The 26657-nt window shown below is 37.2% G+C and overlaps 1 protein-coding gene across 1 annotated transcript in view; it reads right to left on the bottom strand.

Moving 5' to 3' along the window:
* Positions 1–26657, bottom strand: part of LOC150077518 (uncharacterized) — a 107927-nt gene that overhangs the window by 33065 nt on the left and 48205 nt on the right. The window contains exon 2 of the mRNA XM_090386411.1: positions 32–123. Within this exon, the coding sequence (XP_090242537.1) occupies positions 32–102 (71 nt within the window). The 5' untranslated portion in view covers positions 103–123. The remainder of the gene's footprint in view (positions 1–31; positions 124–26657) is intronic.

Raw genomic sequence — 26657 nt, 5'->3', positions numbered from 1 at the left:
TATAAATAAGAAATTAGAATTATTTTCTTACCTTTCTATTTCGTACTCAGCAACGACGATAGCTGCAAAGAACAGAACACCCAGGACAATTATTTTGGCCATTTTAGTAGCAAGTGAAAACGCCTGAAAATATAAATATTTTTAATGTATAAATCAACTCTCACTATGAAACAGTCTGTTTTGAAATAACAAACCTATAGATTTAATAAAACAGTGGACAGAGATTAAATTATACGTGAAAAAGTGCATTAATTTGCAAACTGATTCAAAGTATTATGTCATGACGCAACAGTACCATGTATAATTAGGAAAATCTTGAAGAGGTCGGGTTTCTTATTTATTACTTTTACAGAAATATCGTTGGAATTCTCAAAAAGGTAACCCTGAATGCTTCTCACACGCCACCCCGGATTTTTTTAGAGTTAATACAGTAGCAGAGTAGAATATTCTTAATGTACCCAAGGAAAAGTTCGTTTAGGAAATAAGTGATCAAATTTTAATAACTGCTAAAACAGAACAGTTGTCAAAATAATGTAATATTTCATCACTTGGGAAATTGTTCTCACATTTAAGACATTGAATCTGTAAAAAGCTGCTGGATAGTTAAAATGCCAAATTCGACCTTGCATTTCCCAATCCAGTCCAGTGCTTTAAGTTCCAAATATTTGGTCCTTCACAAGTAGTCCGCAGAGGTGTTAACTACTGTTCTTCCAGTGGTTCTAAAGAATATATCCATATAGGCTACACTAATCAATCGCAATGCTGCCCAAACCGTCAAGGAAATCATACGGTATATTCAATCTGAGTCCTTCCAGTAGAAGAGGGAAAAGAAATTTTAAAATTCAAGAGACTGATTTTTAATTTCTCACAAATATTTCAATATCTTAATAAGCGAGATTAGCCCTCTCCACATTAAAAGGATTATCTTTCAAATCAAAATGCGACTCGTGCTCTAAATACATCATCAACAGTCCTTTCCAGATAAAAATCCAGCACAGCAGCCTGTAGAACAAATAAAAAGCTCTGTATAAGATTAATAGAAAAATCTAGTACTGAAAACATTTGAGGGAAAAAAAAAAACACATGGATGGAGATGAATCGGTTCTTGAAATTCACGCATAGGAAAATATGGACACCAGCAGACTACTAATCCCCAGAAAATGGATAAGAACAAAAGTAAATGAGCGCAAATATATCACCTCCTCAAAACAAACAGATATATTTGTTAAACCCAATCCATTTAGTTCAATGGGACTTGGTGGATTCTCCGCTAATGTAGATGATATATATGACTCAATTGGTGAATACCAGCATATTGCTCTTTGTATGCATAAACTTGACCTCCCACAAATATATGAAAATAAAACATCATATATTGTATTTTATTCTAATACAAGATGTTTCACAAAGGACCCAACCGCATTATAGGAATTTTAGCAATTCACACAAAAGGGAAATAAATTACACATACTTTTACCTTTACAACGAAAAGAAATTACACAACCTTTACAACAAGAGTTGGAAATGGTTCCCACTCCCATGGATGCAGGTTCGTACCCTTTTTCATGACATTTGCAGCCACCTTACGTAATTTTTGCAATTTTTTTTCAATGTTAGCCTTCAATTCGTCAAGAGTATGAGGATTGTTGTGAAACACTTCACCTTTTAATTATCCCCAAAGAAAAAAATCTGAAGGAGTAAGATCTGGAGATCTTGGAGCCACAAGTTTTTTGAGATCAAGCGATTTCCAAAAAAATTCCTGTAACATGGCCATCGTTTCATTTGCTATATGATAGGTCGTACCACCTTGTTAAAACCAACATTCTCGTTCATTCACCTCCTGTTGGATTTATGTCACGATAAATTTCTACATTCACACTTTTGTCAAAAAATATAGGCCCTATAACACGACTGCGCGAGATGGCAAACCCCAATATTCAGGATCTGTAATGATCGTTCGTGATACGGATGTGGGTTTTCGCTGTTCTATATGTGGCTATTCTGACTATTCACATAACCATCCAAGTGGAACCAAGCCTTACCACTAAAATAAACACGATCCAACATCTCAATTCCATTTTCATCAACAAAAGAACGAAACCAACGACAATACCGTACACGTTTTTCATGGTCGGGTTCTTTCAGTTCTTGAACGACACCAATACAGTAAGCATGCAATTTTAACTTCTTTGTAGCCCTGAAAACAGCAGTTGATGACAGTCCGGTTTGAGAACATAACTTCCTAAGCGATTTTCATGGTGAGCGGGTTAAACGTTCGCAGTTAACAGTGATGGCCGGCCTGGGCTCTTTTTGTTCTCCACACTTCCAGTCTCACGAAATTTCGCAATTATAGCGATATTGTTGACTTTTTGGGGACATAGTATTAGGGTCAGGCGCCACCTGTGGTTTTCCACATCTGTGCCGCTTGTATGCTGTGAAGAAATACAATACTACTGTAAATACCAGAAAAGTGTTGTGTGTATATGCCATATTTCGATAGGTGGTTCTGTTGTGTGTCTTGGTATTTGGCTTCAGGGCCCTTGGTGGGACCCTACGTTACCCGCACACACCACTAGGAGGTAGCCAGGCTGCCCATAATTCTCTGGATGGTCTCCGCCAGGGTCGCCTGAGTGTCCTAGGGAGAGACCACTTTTTGGGGGCAAACGACCGAGCAAATTTCATCTGAAACTCGCCTTGCACACGTAAGATTTATACGCGAAGTAAGACTCTAAAATAAACACGCTCATTCTTGGAAAACGAAATGGCCGACACAACACAACACAACACAACCGACTGGATGCCTGATCGAGACTAATGCATGTCACGGTTATTCAACTGCTTACTTTGGGTGCAGTGTTGCCACCTACACTTCAAACTTGACATAACATTTGCCTGCCCGTAAATTCTAACTTCTTCATTTGCGTCCTTTATGAAACACCCTGTAGCTGTTTGAAAGCGCCATTAACAGCATGGCGCTTTCATGGCCCAACAAGTATTTTGGTATCTATTTTTGCAGCTGAAAGCATATTTGAGCCAGAGAGTATAAAGAAGAGTTAGATTGCAGTAAGATAATGATCTCTGAGGAGCACCTATCAGCAAAACTACTGACCACTGAGTTTAGCTTCGGTGGTGGATAAGAAAAAAGAATCGATGATTTCAGAATACATTTCATACTTGAAATGTCTTTTCATTCCTGTCAAGGTAATGATAAAATCCTAAAGGAATCAAAGCACGAGTTTGCGAAAGGAAAGTCTTGTCTGATAATGAAATCATAAAGCATTTAGACTCTCAAAACATTTTCGATATTTCTTACTATTGGACACTTTAGTTAAAGCTTTAGATTCAGTCTTCCATTAGAGACTGTTGTACAAATTGGTGCACGCTGGGATTATCGGGAAGATCCCTAAGGGAATGGCTGAATGGAACGAGACAGAGGGCGATAATCATGTTCTTCAAAATGGGCTGATGCAGCACACGGAGTTTCTCAGAGTTTGGTGTCGCCCCCCTAATCATATTACTGATTTTCTTCATATCATCAGCAAACTTTTACAGAGAAAGCTGACAAGGTTTGACTATAATTTAATGATAGGAGGGATGGTAAATTGAACCAGAATGACTTAGATTGGTTAAAAACCTCTGGTCATCTTTCAAAATATTATTACCATTGGATTTTTGCATCTGTGTTAAAGAAATTCTGGATTTATTTCACTTTAGGGATCCAGAATTAAAAGTGGTTTAGGATGACCGACTTAACAGCTGTGATGCAAGCATATAAAAATCAGGAGATTTTCTGGAGCTTTAATGTGAGTATCACGCACCCACTGGGGACTTTCAAGGAAAACTTTGCAACTCTATTATAATGGAGTCTTTCTCCCAATGGTAACTTATGCATCTGGTGCATGGTTTTATACGGTGGGATAGGAAACTTTCCTTGCATTCAAGAATGCTCACGGTGCACTATTGATGATCAATAGGACCTTTAATAGCAGGCAGAAGGATCTTATTATTTAGCCTCACCTAACATAAAAAGACAGAATTTGTACAGAGGATCCACAAAAGGGCAGTTAGATTTACTGAAAGTGTTGAGGGTTGCCACTATGATGAGTTTGGTATCCGTAAACAATCGAACTGAGTGCTGCATTATCAGAATTAATGTTTTGCACCAAATGCCATTACTTAAGATGTATTTGTGAGTGAAATTTTCATACAGCACTTTCAAAGTCCCCACGAAGATATTGGAACATTCTTAGGTTTAGAATATTTTTTAGATTCTCTTTCATTCTTCTGTGATTTTTTTAAATCACTCATTGATTGTTTTTTTTTAAATTTAAGTTTATTTCAATAAAATTTCCCCACCATAAAAAAGTTTCAATACAATTCCTTCACGTGTAGTAGAAGACGCCAAATACCCTCACCACAGTTTCTCATAGGAACGATATTCAACGATTACATTTGACATTTTCTTGAAAGTTAGTCCTGATATGAGATTTGTAGTTCTTTCAAATCCATCGTATGTATCACAAAGCACGAGACAGTAAAAATAAACTGACGCGTGAGAGGGAAAAAAATCTCTGAATAAACACTTCAAAAACTATGGGTGCCTTAAGAATAATATTTTTGTTCCACGCATGTTATATTTTTTATGAGAGTGAGAGTTAGAAATAAGTATATTATTTGCCATGGTTTAATCTGCCTTTTCTTGGTTGTTTCAACCGTGTCACTGACTTTCGAGCCGAAAGAAAAACACGATATAATGTGAAGAATTGGTAATGAAAAGAGATTACGTGTATACTTCCCACTCCTAAAACAGAGATCGCGTTATTTTACTACAAATCACTTTCGTTTTATTTTGCTTTGGTATTAAATAATCAATTAACTGTCTACAGCCATTTGTTGAAAATAATAAACGTGTTTAATAAGTGAGAAATGCAATCGTACATCAAGATTCAGTGTTAAACAGATTAGTTTCTTCTGGAACTCTGAAACAGAGTTCCAGAAGTTCTCAATTTTTAATAACACCATAAGGCTGGGATCGTTTATAAGAGGTTTATAATAAGAAGTCAGTCTAGAGTGCCTATGAATTGTTTTTCTCTTATCGGCAATCGTAATCATACAGTGAGAAGTGGTTACAAGTACTGTCCTTTCAAAAAGTGACAGAAAGGACTATCTTTGAATCCAGTCATGATGGAAGAGACTTTTACGGGCTTCATTATTATTATTTTGTTTTACACCAGGGTCCAATTCGTCGTCTCTAGTTTTACCCATAGTTTTACCCATAAACTTAGGTTTTCCATCCAAAAAAAAAACAATCAATGCGACCAACTTTGAGTCAAGGTTGCTTTGTCTCAAATACAGATGAAAAACCCGAGTTTCCGGCTGAAGAAAACCATACAACCCTTGCCTGAAGCTGACAAACCTTGTCATGATGTGGCGTATTCTTATATATATAAAAAAAAATACATAGGTTTATTTTTTGAGATATCTAAAAATATTTGCAGTTTTGGCCAGAGACTTTAAATCTATCCCAACCTTTTCTCATTACACCCATTTAAGTCGACTGCAGCTCTTGCCTACCTGACTGCTAAATCGGCGATGTTATTGTATTATATATCTCTTGTATACGTGTTTAACCCTAAATGGCCACGCCAGATCAGAAAATACCCCCTTAAAAATACAAAATAAATCATTAATAATTACTATCAAGATACGTTTACCATAAGTTCCTGAGGTATTTAGAACAAGATAATCCACACTAAACAAAGTGCAGCGAAACAAAACTCTCCCCTGAAGGGATATTTAATGAAAACGTAATTTCGATTTGTTAATCCACACATGGAAAAGCATCATAAGCAGGCGATCGCAAACTGTATCCTTGTCATAAAGGAAATTATTCAACGTCCATTGCCTCTCTTTAGTTTCTTATAAAGCTGCCACCAACAGGGCTTCCTCTAACAAGTATAAACATAAATTGTTCCTCATTACTCCCACGGTGTCAGAAAAATAATCCCAGATGTTTTTCCATCTGCTACGTCGTTTATCGTAAGATGGGAATGGCGATAAAAATCAATTTTCTCTTGACGATCTTCCCTATTTGTCTGTCTGTTTTTGATATATTTTTCATTATTTCCTGCCACAGCGCGGCTTTTATTGTTTGATTAAACTTTCAAGTTGAAATTTTGCAATTTATGAACTGCTTAAATTAAAGGCTAGAAATGGTAGTTGCAAATTGTTTCAATTATGCATTTTAAATGTATCGACAAAACATTTTTGTTGTGAATTAGCTAGATGAGGTGTCTGGTTTATTTATATATCTCTTTAAAGGAACGTTGTTATGTATGATATTTACTTAAAACCGTTTAAGGTTGAGTGAAGAAGAAATAGTAAACCTGTCTTCATAATACTGATATGTAACAAAAATATAAACCGTGCTACGATTATAATCCTTCAGCTTTTTTCCATCCACTTCTTAAATTATCTTAAGGTCAGATTAAATGCATAATGTGAGTTCAGGCTTTATCTTTGCAGATATACAGCATTCGCCCTGCATAATTTACATCTACTTTTAAGATTATAGCGAATTATAGAATGTGTATTTTTATTAGTAGATGCTGTTTTTCATATCGTAAAGGACACGGACTTACTCAGCCATGTTGTGAACAAAGATATTTTCCACATCTTGTGAAAATCCACTAATAGAGGCTTTTAATAAAGCATGTGTTCAATATGTGCGGGTAACACAATAATTATAATCACCATCCTACGCACACTGTGTGGGAATGTTCCGGGTTTGAATCCTGTCAATAACGCGATGAACTCATGATTTTTTCACTTCGTGAATGAGTTAGTCGGTCTCAAACAGAAAGCAAGGTTTTTTCTCATCTATAAAACAAGGCAAATTGGCCAGAGAACACACGCAGGTTATAGATTACAGATGGACAGATGAGATCGTTCTTGGGTGGACTTAATACGATAGTTTTTTTTTTGTTTTTTTTAGCATGTGTCGGTCAAGGACACCAAACATGCCTTGGTAATGTGTTATTGCCCAATGCCGAAATATGTTCACTGTGGTTTCTCCACAGTGAAGCACAATGAAGAAGTGTTAGTTATGTGTTACGTCTATAACTTGCATGTTCTTCGTTTGCCTAATTTGCTGGATGAAACACCCGAGTTTCCGGGTATAAAAATATCTTGCTATTCTTGCCTGAGCCCGACTATCGTAGCCGTAATGTGCAGACAGTGTTCCTCATGTTATTGACAAAGTTCTAACCCTCCTTTTACCACCCTCTGTGGGTAGGACGGTGATTGTATTCACTCTTCCACCCTTCTACCTCACTATTGCCCACTAGATCGCCTAGATTTGAGTATCACCAGGTTTCTTAGACAATTATCAAGCAGCTTTGATGGATTTTATCAAATCTTCATAAAGATAAGTACTATATATTTACGTTTCGGTTTTTATAGTATTCAGTTTTATAGTATTCTGAGTATTTGTTTGGTGTAGCTCCAAACAGGATCGCTGATTGACAATTGATCCAAAGTGCCTTCATTTTCATAAGACTGTATGCCCAAAAAGACCTAGGAGTAATATTTAGCAAAAATCTTTCTTTGAATTCCCGCTGTTTTCATATTGACAAAAAGAACTAAAAAAAAGCAAAATGGTTGGTCATACAGGAAACAGCAGCGATCTAATATAAAAAAAACATGGTCATAAATCATGCGCAAAGATGCATCTTTCAGTTATATGCGTCCGAAATCTGGCCTGGAGCCACTCAAATAACCGTCAATAAATTTCTTTCCCTAGGGTGTCGGTTTCTAAAATAGCTCAATAGAAAATCTTGTCTTCTCAATACAATATCCAAGCAACGGTTTTATAACAATTTAAATATGAAGCCTCTGAAACTGATCATCAACGAGTAGTCACGCTTCTTGCCAAAGTTGCTAACTTCTTCCAAATATAGCCATCGTAATAAGTGTATCTTCCAACAGAGGAAAATTCAAGAATCCAGCAGCAAATGAACATAATGTTTCCAAATGCATTCGGTCCCAGGTGCCAAGCGATTCTGTGACCAAGTGACACTGCTCTGAATTAGCGCTCTTTCTTGAAATAGAAATAGTTTCCCTTATTTAAAGTCTTCATTAACATACAATTAGATAATCTATAGTAAAGGAAGAAACTTTACTCGATCAAAAAGGAAAGTAACCTTCTCTTTTCCTTTTCTTGTATATATATATTAGTTAATAACTTCATAGTGCTTGGTCACAGGGTGGCACTGCTCCTGTCTCCACGTGGCGTGGCCGGTAACCTGGAGGGGAAAAAGCTCTCCCTTCCAGGGCGAAAGGGAGCGAACTGACTCCAATGCCCAGACATTCACTGGATCAATGGAACCGAATAGAACTGATCCAAGATATGAGGAATCTAGTTCTTTCGGAGATACTTCTAAAGCAACTAGAAAAGGCGATAGAAGTGACTCTGTTTCCACAAAGAGATTAAAAACTGATGCTAAAGCTTTAAATTCTCCAACATATATTATTATACATTCAAACACTGAGAAAGCGATAGGTCAATTGTCACCCTTTCTCATACAAAAGACTCTTGAGAGTTATGTCGGCCCACCAAAAAACGTTAAAAGACTAAAATTAGATGATAATTTGGTAGAAACGGCCAATGCTAAACACTCCGAAAGATTATTACAAATGACAACCTTTGCAGGAATACCAGTAATGTTATCCCCACACAATACATTAAATACCTTAAAAGGTGTCATTACGGAATGGGACCTTCTAAATGTGCCCGAAGAGGAAATTCAAATTGAATATCAGGAACAAGGAGTCATCAGTGTTAAAAGAATTATAGTTAAAAAAGAAGGGTTAATCACCCCCACAAGGAATCTGATACTCACTTTTAACACCCCGAAGCCACCAAAATCAGTAAAATCAGAATACCTACACTGCAGTGTAAGACAGTATATCCCGAAGAAATGAATACTGGTAGACCATATTTTTCAAAGAAAGACGAAACCAAGACGAAAACAGCCACAAGGAAACAATCAGAGGGACCATCCCCAAATGACAGACACGATTATCCAGTGGCACTGTTGAGGTTTTCGCCCAAACATTAATGATATTATAGACCTCATTACTCAGTACCATTCACTAAGTATGTGCCTGCAAGAAACCTACATAAGATCACAGGACATTAGTACAATCACAAATATAGCACATATAGAAAGGATCGCATATCAGATAAAACAACGCGAGGAGGAGTTGCAATATTAGTTAACAGGCATGTGCCTTTCCAAGCAATACCATTGAACACACCATTAGAAGCAGTCGCAGCCCGTCTAGCAATAGACTTCAATATTACCATAACATCAATATATCTATCTCCTAGTGAAGAATTTCCATTGAAAGATTTCAAAGAGCTGATTGCTCAACTACCATCTCCGTTCTGCATTTTAGGTGACCTAAATGAACATCATCCGCACTGTCCCATTATTTTGAAAATCATGAAGAAAACCCGATGTGAAGCCAGTAGACACCCCGGGTGGAAAATATATGATGGAGATTGGAAAACATTCAGGACACTAGCCAAGTTAGACCGCAATATTGTTAAACAATATTGTTGTACAGCCTCCGTAGCCGAGTGGGCAGGAGCGGGAGTGCAGAGTAGCACACGCTCTTTGAGTAGACCGGGGTTAAAGCCCCTGTCTGCTGAATACGGTCGATCTGCCAACCCGCACTGGACCAGCGTGGCAGATTATGGTCCATTTCCCTCAGCATGAATTGTTGAGGAGGCTTCCATCCTGCAGTGGGTTGATAATGGCTGCACTTTACTTTTTTTTTTACTATTGTTAAACAAGAAACAGTATAAAGATCAGTGGCTTATGTCACAGATACCATTCTTCAAGCAGTGGTAAAAGCAAAACCAAAAACATCTTCTAACATTAGAATATATCCAAAACCATGGTGGACAAAGAGTGCCAGGAAACTAAAAAAAGAGAGAAATAGAGCTTGGAATCTCTTTCGCAAAAAAATCCAACAATGGACAATCTGATACAATTCAAGAGAGCCAGAGTTAAGGTCAGGAAAGTTCAAAAAATCAGCAAAAAAGAAACTTGGATGAAATTCGCATCTACCATAACCAGTACCACACCAGCTACACTTATCTGGAAAAAGATCAGAAAGATGACTAACAATTCTCAAATAAAGCCCTCTCCATTGTTAAATTGGAAAGGACGGTTCACAAATACCTTAGATATTGTCAATGTGCTTGGTGAAGATTTTGCCAATACATCTGCCAAATGTTTTGCCCAAATAGCTCTTTGGGCAATATCTTAGAGAAAATGGTCAAAAATAGCCTAACATGGTATCCAGAAAATAATGAACTTCTCAACCCAACACATATGGCTTTCAAAAAAATCGTTCTACCTTAGATGTACTTGAACAACTGGAAAATCCGGTTAGAAAAGCTTTTCTCAGGAAACAGCATCAAGTCATGGTTAATTCTGATATCGAGAAAGCATATGACACCACCTTGCACCATGGTATACTTAGAAGGTAACATCAGCTTGGCCTTAGAGAACATCTACCCCTCTACATAGATAATTTCCTTAAGAGTCAGACTTTCCAAGTTCGAATGAATAATACAAAAAAAAAAAAAAAAAACTTACTGTCAGGAAGGAGGAGTCCCTCAAGGATCTGTGCTAAGTTCCACACTTTTTACAGTCCACTTCAGTACAATAATAGAACAATTACCAAACAACATCTTCACAACTGTCTATGCTGATGGTTTCAGCATTTCTTATCAAGGGCAGCATATGAGGACGATAGAACGACAATTACAAGTAGCTATAAACAAAGTCATAAAATGGACAGAAAGAAATGGATATAGGAGTTTAGTACAAAAGACCACATGTATATATTTCTGCAGAAAAAGGAATCTTCACCCGGAGCGAGAACTCAGGTTGAAAGAACAGATCATCCCAGTTAAAAATAGTGTCTGTTTCTTAGGACTTGTTTTTGACAAAATATTGACGTTTTTAGAGCATATTTGTCACATAAGAGTCCATTGTCTAAAGAAAATGAATATTTTAAAAGTCCTATCCACCATATACTGGGGAGCAGATAGAATAATACTACTCAGTTTATATCGCCTGCTAATTCGGTCTAAGTTAGACTATGGTGCCCCAGTCTATGACTCAACAAGACCTAGTGTCCTGAGATGGCTCGACCCAATACATCGCTGTGCGCTTCGAATAGCTCTTGGAGCTATCCGTACTCGCCTGTGCAGAGCCTGTACGCTGAGGCCCAAGAACTTCCTTTACAAATTAGAAGACATAGCTAATTACTTTCTTATGGAGCTAAAATAAAATCCCTACCAGCTTACCTCCTACAGAAAACTCTTTTTACATTAGAATGGTAACAACATTATCAACAACAAAAAGGAATCAATAAACCTGCTAGAATAAGACTAAAAAACCTTCTCCACAGTAGAGATTTTAATCTAGATTTGATTACTCCACTGACGAAGCTGTATATGCCACCATGGATAATCAGACTACATACGACTTCTCTTTCCACTTTTGGGACAAGCGCTTCCACATATCAACATCCATCTGCACGCTGCGTACAAGTCATAATTTTTAAATCATTGCATCCTATGTACAGATGGCTCAAAAACTGAATCTCAACAGGAAGCAGCAGTTTATTCTTCAGATATCACATTGGCCCAAAGACTCTCAAAAGACTGCAGCATTTAAACTGCAGAACTGCAAGCCATTATCAAATAGCCTTAAATCAAATTGAATCTCATCCGCTTTAAACAGGCTCGGGCAAAAGCAAAACGTATTACGTAGACTAGCAAAAGGGAAGCATAGAGACGTTTCGCCTCCACAATTACAAAAATGCAAACGATATGGGCAAAAATACGACGTATGTACTCAAAACATCCATGCATAAATCTTCCCATACTAACTGTAAACGGTTGTGATGTTACAACACCAGTGGAAAATGCATTTGGCGAATCGTTCATGAAAATCTCAGCCACAGCATCTTAAGCACCTCTTTTTCAGGTACACAAGGCACGGGCTGAGAAACATTTCATCAGCATCTAGTGCTACATACAATCTCCCCACCACAGTGTTTTGCACCATACTTTAGCCACCACTAAATTCAGTGCAGAAGGGACTAGACTGAGTATATTACATCATGATAACAGAACTGAGAACCTTAAGACACTGTTACTTCTTTATAACAGAATTTTCAAAGAGAATACCTTCCCAGACAAATGGCACCACGCTTATGTTTTGGCTTTTCCGAAACCAGGAAAAGACCCTACAAAACCACAACATTACCCACCCATTGCACTCACCAGCTGTATGAACAAGGTCCTCGAAAAAAAAAAAGATCAATGTCCTCCTGACTTGGTTTCTTGTCCAAAACAACCTTTTTAATCCAATACAATGCGGTTTCCGTGAAGGCACATCCACTCTCGACTTACTCATCAAGGCAGAAATAAACATCCATGATGCTTTTGTACGAAAAGAACACAATGTCATGGTCCTCTTTGACAGACAAAAAGCGTTTGACACAGCCTGGTATAATGCGAAACCTATACAAAATAGGACTACGAGGACACCAGCCAAAATTTATCAGAAACTTCCTCCATCATCGCTCATTTCAAGTTACAGTCAACAACCAGTTATCTTCCAGTTTTATCCAGGAAGAAGGGGTGCCACAAGGTTCAGTACTAAGTGCCACCCTATTTAAAAATAACTATTATATTTAAGCCACCCGATTAATTAAATTCACCTGCCGTGCTGTGTCTTATATCTGTTAATTGCATGTGTTCTATGGCCGATTTGTCTGTTTGCTGGACGAAAAACCCCAGTTTCTGCGAAAAAACCTTGCTATCTACGCCTGAGACCGACTAACTCAGCCACGGAGTGAAAAAAGTCCATTAAAGTTCCTCGCGCCATCGACGGGATTCGAACCCGGGCCTTTCGAACCTGGTGTGGGGAGGACGGTGACGATACCACTGTGCTACACGCGCAGACCCGCCCTATTTAACATACCAATGAACTCCATAACACAGGATCTACCATAGACGGTGTCCATTGCTCTGTATGCCGATGACTTCAGTATCTCCTGCCATACGCCTAATATGCGAATGGTAGAAAGACAGTTACAAGGTGCCATCAACAAAGTTGTAAAATGGTCACAAAACAATGGTTTTCGCCTCTCACCACAAAAGACTGTCGGGATACATATCTGTAGGAAGCGTAATCTACATCCAGACCCAGAACTTCACCTAGAAAATTAAATGATCCCAGTGGTTCGCAGTGTCTGCTTTCTTGGTGTGGTTCTAGACCAAAAACTTACCTTCCTCGAACATATAAAACCGCTCCGGATTACTTGACTTAAGAAGCTAAACATTCCGTACACCGCCAGTTCAGAGGTTATATGCAGAAGCAACTGAAACCTCTACATCTACGCAGAGAAATGCTTCTGTTAAACTGCGCAGCAAAAGTCAAAGGACAACTAGACAACCCTACTCGGAATGGACTTTTCTCGCCCAAATGGGAGAACCTTTACAGAGCCTATCCATCTAAAAACCCACCCATCAACAGGGATATGCTTGCCTTCCCTGCTCAGTGACTGACATATTGACCTTAGCATGATACAGCCTACTACTTCTCGTACAGGTTCGCCTTGGATGTATCACATACGGTTGTGTAGCCTTTCCCTCACATCGTTGGGTAAACACACCTTACCCCAACAGAACCTACTGAAAATTCATGCCGCATTGAGAACCCAGCACGCAGAGTACACGCCAGTCTACATGGACGGATCTAAATCTGACGCCCATGTTGGTGCAGCAGCAGTTTTTCCCAACCTTATCATAGCCAAGAAACTCCCCATTGAATGCTCATTTCAGACACTGTCCTCTCTTGCAAGGAGAAGATCCTCCTCAATGTCTTACCTGCCACACACAACAAACAGTAGAACATGTACTGATTACTTGTCCAGCTTCTGCAGCCGAACGTTGAAAATGCTTTAAGGAGTTAATAATAAAGCATCACTCCCTCACTCACAAAACCATATTGGAAGACAGGAAAAATACAGCAGATGTTTTTCAGTTCTTCAAGAAAGAAAATTCTATAATCAAATATGAAATCGAATATCTCTGCCCTCGGAAATCATTCCCAATAAAATATAAACACGAACAGAATTGCCGTATAAATACCTCCAGGTGCATTTTAGCCACAGTAGCTCTTGAGCCAAAAACACTCAAATTAATTGAAATCAAACCAAATGCATTCCTGCTTGTCTTAAACCTTCATAACATTCACTGCCAAAGATTTGACAACTCTGAAATGTAAACAGCACGATCAGATTTCCATTTAGATGAAATGAATTACTAACAGTAGTCTGGCTACTAATTAGCAACCCAGCGCTAACGTACTGTATTTCAACTGTCTTACTTTTTTAATACATGAATATATTCATAATCATTATTTTATGTATATTTCTACGTATATTGATTATTTACTAGTTTTTCTTTGTCTATTAAATTATCTGCTCCTAGCCATGTTCCTTGAAGGGCTTGCTGTAATATGCAATAAATGAATATATATTTATTTATTTATATGACTGAGTCATTGCAGTGGAAAGAGGATGAACTACAGTCAGGTACCACATAGCAAGGTTCCTGAATATCCGTCCAAGGATGATATCCGATTGTAGAGTCAGTTTCAGGAGAACCATCCCGCAAGCGCAGCCATTTTATTCTACATTAAATGAAGGAGGAGGACTATATGTCATGTAAAGCTGCCGAAGCACTTCTGGAACTCGTTTGCGTATATCGATTTTAAGTTTTTTTTAACGTTACTGGATTTACTCCAAAGACCAAAAAATGTGCATTTATCGGTGAAGTTACATTTGGAAAGAGAAAGGATAGTGAAGATCTTCAATCTGGCGTTTTGACCATTGAAAAAGAAAGGATAGTGAAGATCTTCAATCTGGAGTTTTGACCATTGAAAAAAGAAAGGATAGCGAGGATGTTCAATCTGGTTTCAATCGTTACGTAAAAGTTCTCCCACTTTTTGTCAGCTTTTGTCATCATTAGATACTGAATCGAGAATCGACTCGTTTGGTTTCTTTTTCTTTCGGAATGCAATTTTGCTACTCGAAAAACTCATCCCTTGGACATTGACCGTCTCAGAAACTTCTTTTAACAATTCGTTGTAACTTTCGATGGACGTTTTCTTCAACAGAACGGGAATTCCAGAGTATCATATACTGTTCTATAATATTTCCATTCATTTTTATGTTTTTTAAAGTGTAACGCAGTTTAATTTAATAGTGAAGAAAGATGCACTGGCAGCTTTGTGGTACCAACGACAAAATTGGCAGTGCATGTTGTATCCTGTTTCTCCAACACCTTGGCAGCATGAATTGTATAAGGGCAAAAATATATTTCCTTATCACAAGCACTTGAGGGTATTGTCATTCTTTCAATTTTCACCAGTCAGACACGATTCAAAAAAAGACCGTGACAAAAAAAAGCTGCCATTAATCACTCTCATGCATAAATTCCGATATTTTCATTATATTTTTGGAATCTCCTTTCCATATATTGTAATTGGTATGGTAAAAATGTAAGAACCTTTGTTTTCTGTAATTACACATCTTCACCAGCATGAGTTGAAATTTTAATTTTGACGTTCACCCGTTGATATGTTCATTAATGCCAAAGTAATTGCCAGAGGCTGCTAATATAGCTAAACTAATTTTCAGAATCACTGTTATTACGAAGGCAAGATTTAAAAAAAGACATTTGCATTTAGAAGTTAAATAAATAAATTATGTATTACACAAGGAAAAAAAGAAAAAATGCGCTATTTCTTATTGGAAATGAACAAACACGCGATCACATTTTTCCATTTATTAAATGAAATAAGTTTTAGTGAGTGACGCACCAAATTAATTCTGTTTGCAAAGATCATGACTCAGCACTGGCCTCTACGAAGTTGAGTGCACCAATTATGGGATAAACTTGTTAATTAATAATTATTATATTAGGCCGCGATCGTTAGCTTCTGCTGGGGATATCAACTGATTAGTAAGTGGATGGCCAGAGCAGATGTTCGGCTACTCATATAACTTCTGTTCATCAGCATTATTCCCTATCTGTGTAAATGACAAGCAGCAAGGATTAAACTTTCCCAGTACCCACTGTGGATGACATATATGCAGATAGAAGCAGCATGGATTCCCATATACTATCTAGTTTAGGAGAATCAAGTCGTATTAATTGTAAGTTAGCGACAGCAGAATTAACCTGCATTTGTATTTTTTGTGTCAAAGCAACGAAGGCTTGGAAGCACGAACTTACTGTGTTCGTATATTGCGTGCAATTCTTCTATGGTCTGTTTGCCAATTTGCTGGATGAAAAACTCAGTTCCCGAGGATACAAAAAAATTGTATTCGTGTAATTGGATCAAATTGGTAATAGGAACTTGCGCACTCTGTAAACTGCTTCATACTTAATGAAGGACGTGTTATAATAGTATATAGCTACATAAACAAAAAAAATAATGTAATTAATTACTTTGATTTTCTTTATTTGCACTCCTATAAGAAAAATTTCACTATAGCCAAAGTTGAGGAATCAAAATATTATAGAAAGTAACAGAATAAAGATAGAATTTGAGTATGTATTGTACATTGATAAATAGAACTCGTTTAAGATGTAATTAAGGTATACTGTAATTATTATCATAAACGTAATGGACATTTCAGGATTCTCTACGAGGATGACCATCTTTGTGGTCAAATATCTCTGCATCCTTCTAACTAATATAACTGTAAATAAACACAAAATGAATGCTTTTAATAGTCCGAAATTTAGTGCTGCTTGGATTAATAAAGGTATGATAATATATTACTTTTAAACTGGGACAGGCGATCTAATAAATTTTTGTTTTAAATTAGTGGATTTAATGTAGATTTTTAAATAGTTATATAGGTTTTTGTATAAAAGTGTTATATTGGTTTAAAGTTAGGATTTTGTTTGTGGTATGGAAAATATTATTTGAAAGAGCAGATTACTGAAATATTGCTAGTAAAATAGAGATTATCTTCATTAAATTAAACAAGAAAGTTGTTCGTTCTTTTAAGTGTTTGGGAAGTCCGTTTTAAAAGTAAAAGCCCTCACAAACACCGTTTGTAAAGAATATTTAATGAATAAGTTCCACAAACAGCAATTATTGAGTTACATTCATTTGGGCTAAAGTAAACTTCACCCAAATTTTGCTTAATTTCTTGAAGTGGAACAGACAGTTCATAGAGGCGATTAATAACAGTGTGAAACTTTTAATAGCATCCGAAGATTGCATTCGAAATTAAACTATAAAAATTAAAATAAAGATGTGTACTAGCCCATTTTCAAAGAAAAATTGCGCCTTGAGAAGCAATTCATTTAACACAAGCTTAATTATCCGAAAAGTACAAAATGGAAGTGGCTTTATTTCCTTATAACCCCAAGGAAACTATCACAGTATAAAAGACTTGATAAACTGTACCTTGATTTATTAATTTAGCGTTTTGACCTGCAATCATTTAAAAGATAATTAGTAATGAATAAAAGCTATTTTTCTTCCCCATCGGCCCCGAGTGCCAAGCGAGTGATCGCAGCGATTTGAAAGAGTCTTTTTTTTTCGAAGCGACTGATTAGAGATTGTTAAAACCTTTTCTTTTATAAAGTTATTTATTTCTGGCTCTTCCTAAATAAAGAAGTAAGCTTCCTACCAATAAAGGAAAGACACCTTTCTATTCTATTATATTTATAATTAAGTTGTCTAACACACTAACCACTTTTCGCTTGGTCACTGGTGGCACCGCTCCTGCCTCCACGTGGCGGAGCTGGTAACCTGAGTATAAATCCAATACTCAGGGCAAAAAGGAGCAATTATGGATCCCTTAACACCAACTATAGAGCCTACGTGCTCACGTGAACTTGAGTCATCTCAAGCAAAGAGAATCAAAAAAGACGATTGGTCACCTGAACTACCTGCTTTCCTAATTCTACATTCATTGTCAACTAAACCTCTTAGCAGCTTATCTCCATTTCTTGTGCAGAAAAGCATTGAGGCCGTAGCAGGTACTCCTAAAATTGTCAAACGACTTCGCTCACGAGATCTCCTTATTGAAACATCTAATCCCAGTCATTCTAGGAAACTCCTGAAACTAACAACCTTCGGAGGCCTTCCCATTTCTGTGACTCGGCACAGAACTTGAAACACCTCAAAGGGAGTCATTTCGGAATGGGACCTCCTTAATGTTCCCGAGGAAGAAATTGCTGAAGAACTTAAAGCACAACGTGTTATCGGTGGTAAGAGAATTATGACCAAACAAGATAGTGTCCTTACAACCACAAGAAACGTTATCCTTACGTTATCCTTAGCAGTCCGAATCTCCCAGAATCAGTAAAAGCTGGCTACCTTTCCTGTAAGATCCGAGCATATCTACCAAATCCATTTAGATGCTTTAAATGCCAGAAGTATGGTCATTCTCAAACAGCATGCCAAGGCAAGGCCGTTTATCCCCTGTGTGACTCATCAGACCACTCCCAAAATGAATGTACACCAGCAACGCCAAAGTGTCCCAATTACCAGGGTGCTTACCCCGCATATTCTAGAACTTGCGAATCATGGAAAATGGGAAAGAAAATAATGAAGTACAAGGTAGAGAAAAATGTATCTTACCAAGAGGCACGTAAACAGATATTAAATGTGATGCCTGCCAAAACATATTCCAATGTCGTCAAAAACACTAAAGAATTTTCAACACAGACTTATATTACTATTCCTCCTAAATTATCTCTTGCTCATTGGGCTAGATCCATTCTTGCGGATGGTGAGACACTGACAGCAACAAAGACCAAGAGTCCATCAAATTTTACTAATAAAAAGCCATCCAAGCCACAACAAGACGTTCCCATCTCAGGAACATTATTAGTATTAGTAACGGCCGCATGGTGCAAGAAAGCCTATGGCTTATGCTGCACCAGCCAAAAAAAAAAAAATCCGAACAAAACAATGATAAAAACAAAAAAATAAATAACTAAATAATAATAATTAATAAATAAATAAATAAAATAAAAAGGAAATTAAACTTGTCATCCTATGCGCTTCCCTTACCCGAAAGTACTATCCAGATGACCTTTGAATTTCCCCAAACTGTCGGCCTCTACCACCCATGAAGGCAACTTATTCCAGTAATTTATAACTCGCTGGCTAAAATAAAACTTCCTGCAGTCCAATCTAAACATTTCATCTCGTAACTTGAATTTATGTCCCCTAGTTCTATCATCATTTATAATCTTGAAAATATTGTCCTCATTCATTTTACTGGTGGCTCTCAGGGCCTTGAACACCTCAATCAAATCGCCTCTAAGGTGTCTAGTTTCCAAACTCTGCAACCCACATATTCGAACTCTTTCTTCATAAGGACGCCCTTTTGCCGATCTCACCAGGCGAGTTACCCTTCTTTGCACCCTTTCAAGAAGCTCGATGTCTTTCTTTAGGTGCGATCTCCATACTTGAACACAGTATTCCAAGTGTGGTCTAACATAGGCCTTATATAATGGGATTATCACGTCCCTATCTCTACTTGCAAAAGTTCGATAGATCATCGATAGGACACCATGGGTCTTCCTTGCAACCTGTTTACAATGCTCAGAGAATTTCATATCTGACCGTATCGTAACACCCAAGTCCCTTTCCTCCAGTACTGGGTTTAGTTGAACTCCACCAAGTGAATAAGTTTTTTTGGGATTACTGTTTCCCAGGTGTAATACTTTGTTGGATTAAAGCACAGCTGCCATTTTTCTGACCATTCTTGAAGTCTATCTAGGTCTCTCTGAAGAAGCTCAGCTTGACAGTGATCATTAACTACTCTACCAATTTTAACATCATCTGCAAATTTAGACATCACGCCCTCTATCCCTTCATCAATGTCGTTTATGAAAATTAAAAACAACAGTGGTCCTAATACTGATCCTTGGGGAACCTCACTTCTTACATCAACCCAATCTGAGGAATAGCCATTTATCACAACCCTCTGCCTCCTGCCCTGAAGCCATTCTATCCATCTAAGGATTTTCCCAGTGATTCCAACCTGTTCCAGCTTATAAAGCAACCGCTCATGTGGGACTGAGTCAAAAGCTTTGCTGAAATCTAAATAAACAATGCCGAAATTATTCCCTAAATCCAGCACGTGAGTGACCCTTTCGAAATAGCGAACCAGATTTGTTAAACATGATTTTCCCTTTACAAAACCATGCTGAGTATCCTTGAGAATTTCAATTCAATCCAAATGATCCTGAATTCCACCCTTGATCATTGCCTCCATGATTTTCCCTACTACTGAAGTCAGACTGACCGGTCGATAATTTCCAACTTCACTTTTAGAGCCACCCTTATGTAAGGGAGATACATTTGCACTTTTCCAATCCAAGGGAATCTCCCCAGAGTCTAGTGATGCTCGCATTATTACCCTCAATGGTTCAATACACTCGCTTGCCGCCTCTCTTAAGATTATAGGGTATATTCCATCAACTCCAGGAGCCTTACTGGTCTGTAGGCTCGAAAGTTTTTTCATTAAATAATCTTGCGAAATTTCAATATCATTAATTACATATATTTGTAACTTCGCTCCCACAATTTCCCATTGCCACAAAACGTTTTTCATTTGTAAATATCGATGCAAAATAACTGTTGAGTTCATCTGCAACGGCAGCTGGTGTATTTATTCAAGGAGAAAGATGCTCATCATACACAAAATAAACCATCTGAATGAAATATGGAAATCGATGAGAAGTCAGATAATGAAGATGCAGTTCTCCTGCTTCATACTGATGATGAGATGGATATTATTCGCCCAGGCTTTTCAAAACGAGAGAAATATAAACAGAATCGAGGGAAAACCAAACAATCAGACCAATCCACCTAACCTAAACCCAAGTAATGCAGAAAATTATTCAATGGAATTGTAGAGGACTAAGAAGCAATCTTGATGAATTAAAATACTTAATACACCAGCATGATCCTGCATGTATTTGTCTCCAGGAAACTTATTTATCATAAAATTATACCCCATACTTCTCACGGTATACGCTATACAGACGTGATAGATGTTCTGAGTCTCCGTCAAGAGGAGGAGTAGCAATATTAGTTCGTAGTAACGTACCATCCAAACCTATTCAGCTTTCCACCAATCTAGAAGCAGTATCCGTTCGAATAGTTCTTGTAATTAATCTTACTCTTATCTCCATTTATATTCCGCCAAACGTTTCATGTTCCACTGCAGAACTTGACAATTTACTTAATCAACTGCCCCAACCTGTATGCTTTCTAGGTGATCTAAATGCTCATCATCCTTTGTGGGGTTTCCCGAACATAGATCGTAGAGGGAGGATGATCGAAACTGTACTTGATAACCATCACTTAGCATTACTGAATACCGGTGTGCATACTTATATCCACTTGCCTACAGGATCAAGTTCTGCTCTTGATCTCTCCATATGTTCCTTGTCCATTTATCCTAGTTTTGATTGGACAGTATTAACTGACCTTCACAATAGTGATCACTTTCCTATAATTTGCAAAATACATACAGATACAAACTATACATCTAACCAAAGAATTACGTGGAATTTTCATCGAGCTGACTGGGAGAAGTTTTCGAAAACAGTGCAATTTGATAATCACTTGATTCTTACTACATCTGTTAATAATGCCACTAGACATATAGCAGATATAATAGATATAATAGTTGGTGGACAAGGGATTGCTTTCTTGCCAAAAGAAAGCAAAATAAAGCTTGGAACAATTTTCGCGGAAATGCTGCATGCCGAATTCGTAGAAAAGCTAAACAGGATGCGTGGATTCGATTCAATTCTACCATCTGCAGAAACACTGACCCCAGAATAATTTGGATCCGTATTCTCAATGGAAAGTTTCAACAAACCAAAGCCCCAGTCCTGTCCTGGAAAGGAATAGATATATCTTCTCCAACTGATATTGCAGAGGCATTCGCAGTCACTTCATCATCTCAATTTTATGAAGACTCATTTAGACGCAAAAAAAAAAATTCCGTAGAAAAATATAAAATTAACTTTGTTACAAACCAATCTTATTCTTATAACCTTCCGTTCACTATGAATAAACTCAAGGAAGCTCTCCAGAATTCTAGAAATAGTTCTGCTGGACCAGATCGCATTAAGTCAATAGTCGTCTCTCTCTGTCCTAATATATTCCGATTCGCTCAGTGCTATCTTAGCCATACAGGACATTCTCGCCATCCCCTTCTACAAGAAATTAGCTTTCTTATCAACCGATGTCAAAAAAAAACCACTCTGAAATAACCCTTTGCTGGATTCCAGGACACTCTGGAATAGAAGGCAACGAAAAAGCAGACAATGTAGCCAAGTCAATATCAGAATTGTCAATCGAAACAATGTTAGTATCATACACTGATTTCAGATCAATTATTATTAGAGCAAGTGAAGATGAATGGGGTCAAATATGAAGAAATCAAACTAATGATAAACTCCAAGAAATAAAACCGAATCCAGAAATACGAAACTCAAGCATCAGAAAAAGTCGCAAAGAAGAAGTAATACTTGCCAGACTAGTACTACAGTACTAGCTAGTGAGAATCCCCCTCTCTGTTTTCAATGCCAAGTTCAGGTTACAGTGAAACACATCCTATTAGATTGCCTGCGCTTCAGAAATTCCAGTTTCCTTTTCTTCGAGTCTGTGCAATAATCGGAATCCATTTACCCTTCAATAGATATTAGATAACTCTGCAAATCTAGAGAAACTGTCTAATTTCATTCTGAAAATCCGATTTGAAAAAAAAAAGACATCTTGGCCTGATACCCTTGTCTTAAAACCGTTAATCAACAACAACTACAGCGTCCCCATCCCTAAATATGATTTCTACGGGTACTCATGTTTTTCTTCTCGTGGTCCGTTACCTAAGTCGGAGACTACTGCTTCTTCGTTGAAAAATCATTTTATAATATATCAGAGAGGGAGTCCAGACATTGGTGTAGAATAAGAACATATCAACAACTTAACTTTCTCAAATAGTTCCTGCACATCCATTACTCTTTTACTGATCCCGTACTTGGAGAATAAGCTCGTCAACGTTAAGGAGCAGTGTAAGACATTAAAGACCAGAAAATAAACCCACTTACTTAATGAAATGAATATTTCACCCGGCTTATCGTCCACTGGTCTCAAATTGTTTAATTTTGGAACATCAGCTCTGGTGAGAAATAGATTCATATTTCTATTGCGATCACTTCAAGATATTTAGTGGAAAATGAAAGTGTGAGTGACGGCGGTTTGTTTCTAAGTGCTCTGGGAATCTCACTGCGACTGATTTAATTTAAATGTCGAATATTAATCCACAATGCTATTAGCCAATTCTAGTCGGACAACTAAGATAATCTGAACAACGAATACTTAATTAGTTTCTGTGAACTGCATTTGCTAATACATCTGCTGAGTTGATGAAAGTGTGGCCTAATTATATTTTTAAAAGACGGGCTTTGCTTTGATGCGCTGTTTTCTTTACTGCAGACGTGTTTCTGTCATATTTCTTGGTAAATAAACACGAATAAGCCTTCCTAGTTTGTTAGCGGAAAGAGCGAGAAATTACGAAACCTTGGAAACTTTCTGCAGTTGTAAGCAAACAAAATTTCCCTGTTAACTTCCAAGAAACTAATGAAGTCAGAAATCTTGTCAGCGGAAGGAATGATAGGAACGTTTTTCCTGGTTGAAAATGCGCAACGAACCATTTTTTTGTAGGTACTCGAGGTTCGCTCAAGATTGATCATAGATAGGACTATATTTACATAGCGAAATATTTATTTATCTTTTCAGTATGACTTTTATACTTTTACTTATAAGAATTAACTAAGCATTTTATCTATCAATAAGAGCATTGGGACAGTTATATAGCAATTATTTTATATATCATCTAAATTTAGCATTGTGACATTGGGGTTTTATTGTGTTGTGTTGTGTCGGTGGGCACTGCTCTTCTTCGATTGGTATTATTGCTGGGGTTCCACAGAATTCGATGCTTAGCCCATTTTTTCTCTATGTAATGATGATACTGATTAAAGGCTTCGTGTCTAAGTTTGTGAATTATACGGGGCCTAACAGGGTGGTTTCCAGCAGTGTGTGCTACTGCAATTGGATCAGGAAAGATTTGCGTGCGAAGTGAGAAGCTGGGATAAGGAGGTTGATTATCCTTGTTGTATAAGGCAATGGTAGTGATTTTTTTTTTTTTTTTTTTTTTTTTTTTGATTTGGTAGTTGTTGGCGCATCGGCTTCTGTGGCTATATTGCACCTCCCAAGGTTTTTGCAGTACTTTGATCCAAGCCCGAGGCGGGAATCGAACCCGCGACCTTTGGGTTGCCGGGTAGGTGCTTTACCCACTCGGCTAGCCCGGTCGGCCCAATGGTAGTGAAACATATTAAGTAATACATACCGGTCTGGAATTTCATTTCAGGCAGGACGTGGATTTGTTAGAACGGGTGCAGAGGAGTGCAACAAGATTGGAGAGGGGAGCTGAAGGGGATGCACTTACCACCAGAAGAGGCTTCAATTTTACAAATTGCAATGTGTGGACAATAGGCATATGCGGGATCTGATTAAGGTTTTTAAGGCCATGAATAGATTGCGCCAGCTCAATGCTGATGGAATCCATCCCCTTTCTCAGACTACACATAAGGGATCATAAATTTCAAATTAGAAAGATGGACGTGCCGAAATCTCTCTTGAACCAGCGGGTAGCTGATTGTTGGAACAGGTTCCCATCTGGTGTTCTGGAGGTGTGTAGTGAATTCGATGAAGAACTTGGAAAACTATTACAGTAGATGCAAAGATAAGAGAATGGTTGTTTTTTTTCTGACTTATGCTGTATAAGCTTGCTTTCTTGGATCATTTGTCACTACTAATAATAATACTAAATATCAATAAGAACATTAGATTTTATCTCAGCTATTATGCCTTTTAAGCAGAAAAGTTAAAACTTAAAGAATAATTACAATCATGTGAAATGTTGTCGGTTTACAGCTTTTATCAGAGCATTTGCAGTGGAGTGATTTATTAAACGGTTTTAGGGTGCTTGGAACGAAATACGGCGGATAAGTCTAAGTTTGGTATTACCAGGGATTAGAGTATATTATATTATATTAACAGTATCCTGGAAGTAGTAACAAAATAGATAGAATTTAATAGACATAATCTTCTCCCCTCCTTTATCATATGAAGTAGAGGAATTAGTCAAAGTTGATACTTGAATTTAAAAAAACTAAAAGGTAAGTTGATAAAGATATCTGTGTAAAATTTAATGAATCCTTCGCGGATTAAGATCGTAATCCTTTTAAATGTGGACGGGATTGCAATATCTTCAATGGGATTTAATTTAAAATGTAAATTTTTAAACAATTCGCATTGCTCTTTGTGATTACAGTTTCTTTGAACATTTGGTCATTTAATTAAATTTCTACACCTTTGTAATAAGATTTGCTACGATACGAAAATTACCAACGGTCTAATCTCAATTATCCATTCATATTCAAATCCTGCATTCATATTATTACAACCGGTTAATCTTCGATTGCCGCTGTACACAAACACGTTTTAATTAGCCATATAAACCAAAGGAAATACGTTGACCTGCAGATAAACAGAAGTAATTTATGGAGTATGAAATTTCGGTACGAATTCGAATCTTATCTGTCTTATTGGAATGGGAGTGAGAGGGTCAGTAGCATCACGCCAAATCTACATCTGCGCATGTAGTTAGCTGGTGTCAAAAATTTACTTTAAAACCATTTTTTATCTTTGCACGTAGTTGCATAAACTTCTACCAAATTTGAAATTCTGACATATAGCAAAAAATAGCAAAATTTGCAGCTAAAATATCGATTTTTAATATATTTGATAATATACAATTAACCATTGAAGGGTAGTGATTTACAGAATTAGCCTAGTAGATAACAGTTATGCAGCACTAAGGTCTATAAACTTGGAGATAAGCAGATAAACTAATTTTATCTGTTACTTGTATTCCCGAGAGCAACGAATTTATGTAAACAACAAAAACTAAGATATCTCTTTGTATGGAAGAATCGTCTGAACCCAGAGATAAGACACTGCATGTTGTTTGAGACAGCACGAGTAATGCCGTGTAAATCTTACTTTCAGATGTGTAAATACTTTTATAATTCTATGATTAAGTACTTATTATGACTAAGGAAATAATAAAAGATATTAGCAGTCTCATGTTTTAAGAAAGCAGTAAAAAGGACCATTGCTTTGAAAATCCAACTCGGAAAATACAGCAGTGAAAACAAAAAAAAAGACATACTTCAAAATGTTGAGAAGCGTAGAGCTTTAGAGAATATCTTCTGGGAAATTTTCGAAAAAACCTAACATAGCAGAACACCATTCGTTCAATGATTCTGTTCAATTGGGACTAGCTATCCCAGCAAGGAAAGAAAAGAAAAGAAGGCAGCAGCCACTAGACAACGCATAGGTCAATTTATCAACTTACCCACAGCTGTAAAG

The sequence above is a fragment of the Mastigoproctus giganteus genome, chromosome 12 (assembly GCF_048544385.1).
Source record: "Mastigoproctus giganteus isolate SK-2022 chromosome 12, ASM4854438v1, whole genome shotgun sequence".
Lineage (NCBI taxonomy): Eukaryota > Metazoa > Arthropoda > Arachnida > Uropygi > Thelyphonidae > Mastigoproctus > Mastigoproctus giganteus.
This window is presented reverse-complemented; position numbering and strand designations above follow the sequence as displayed.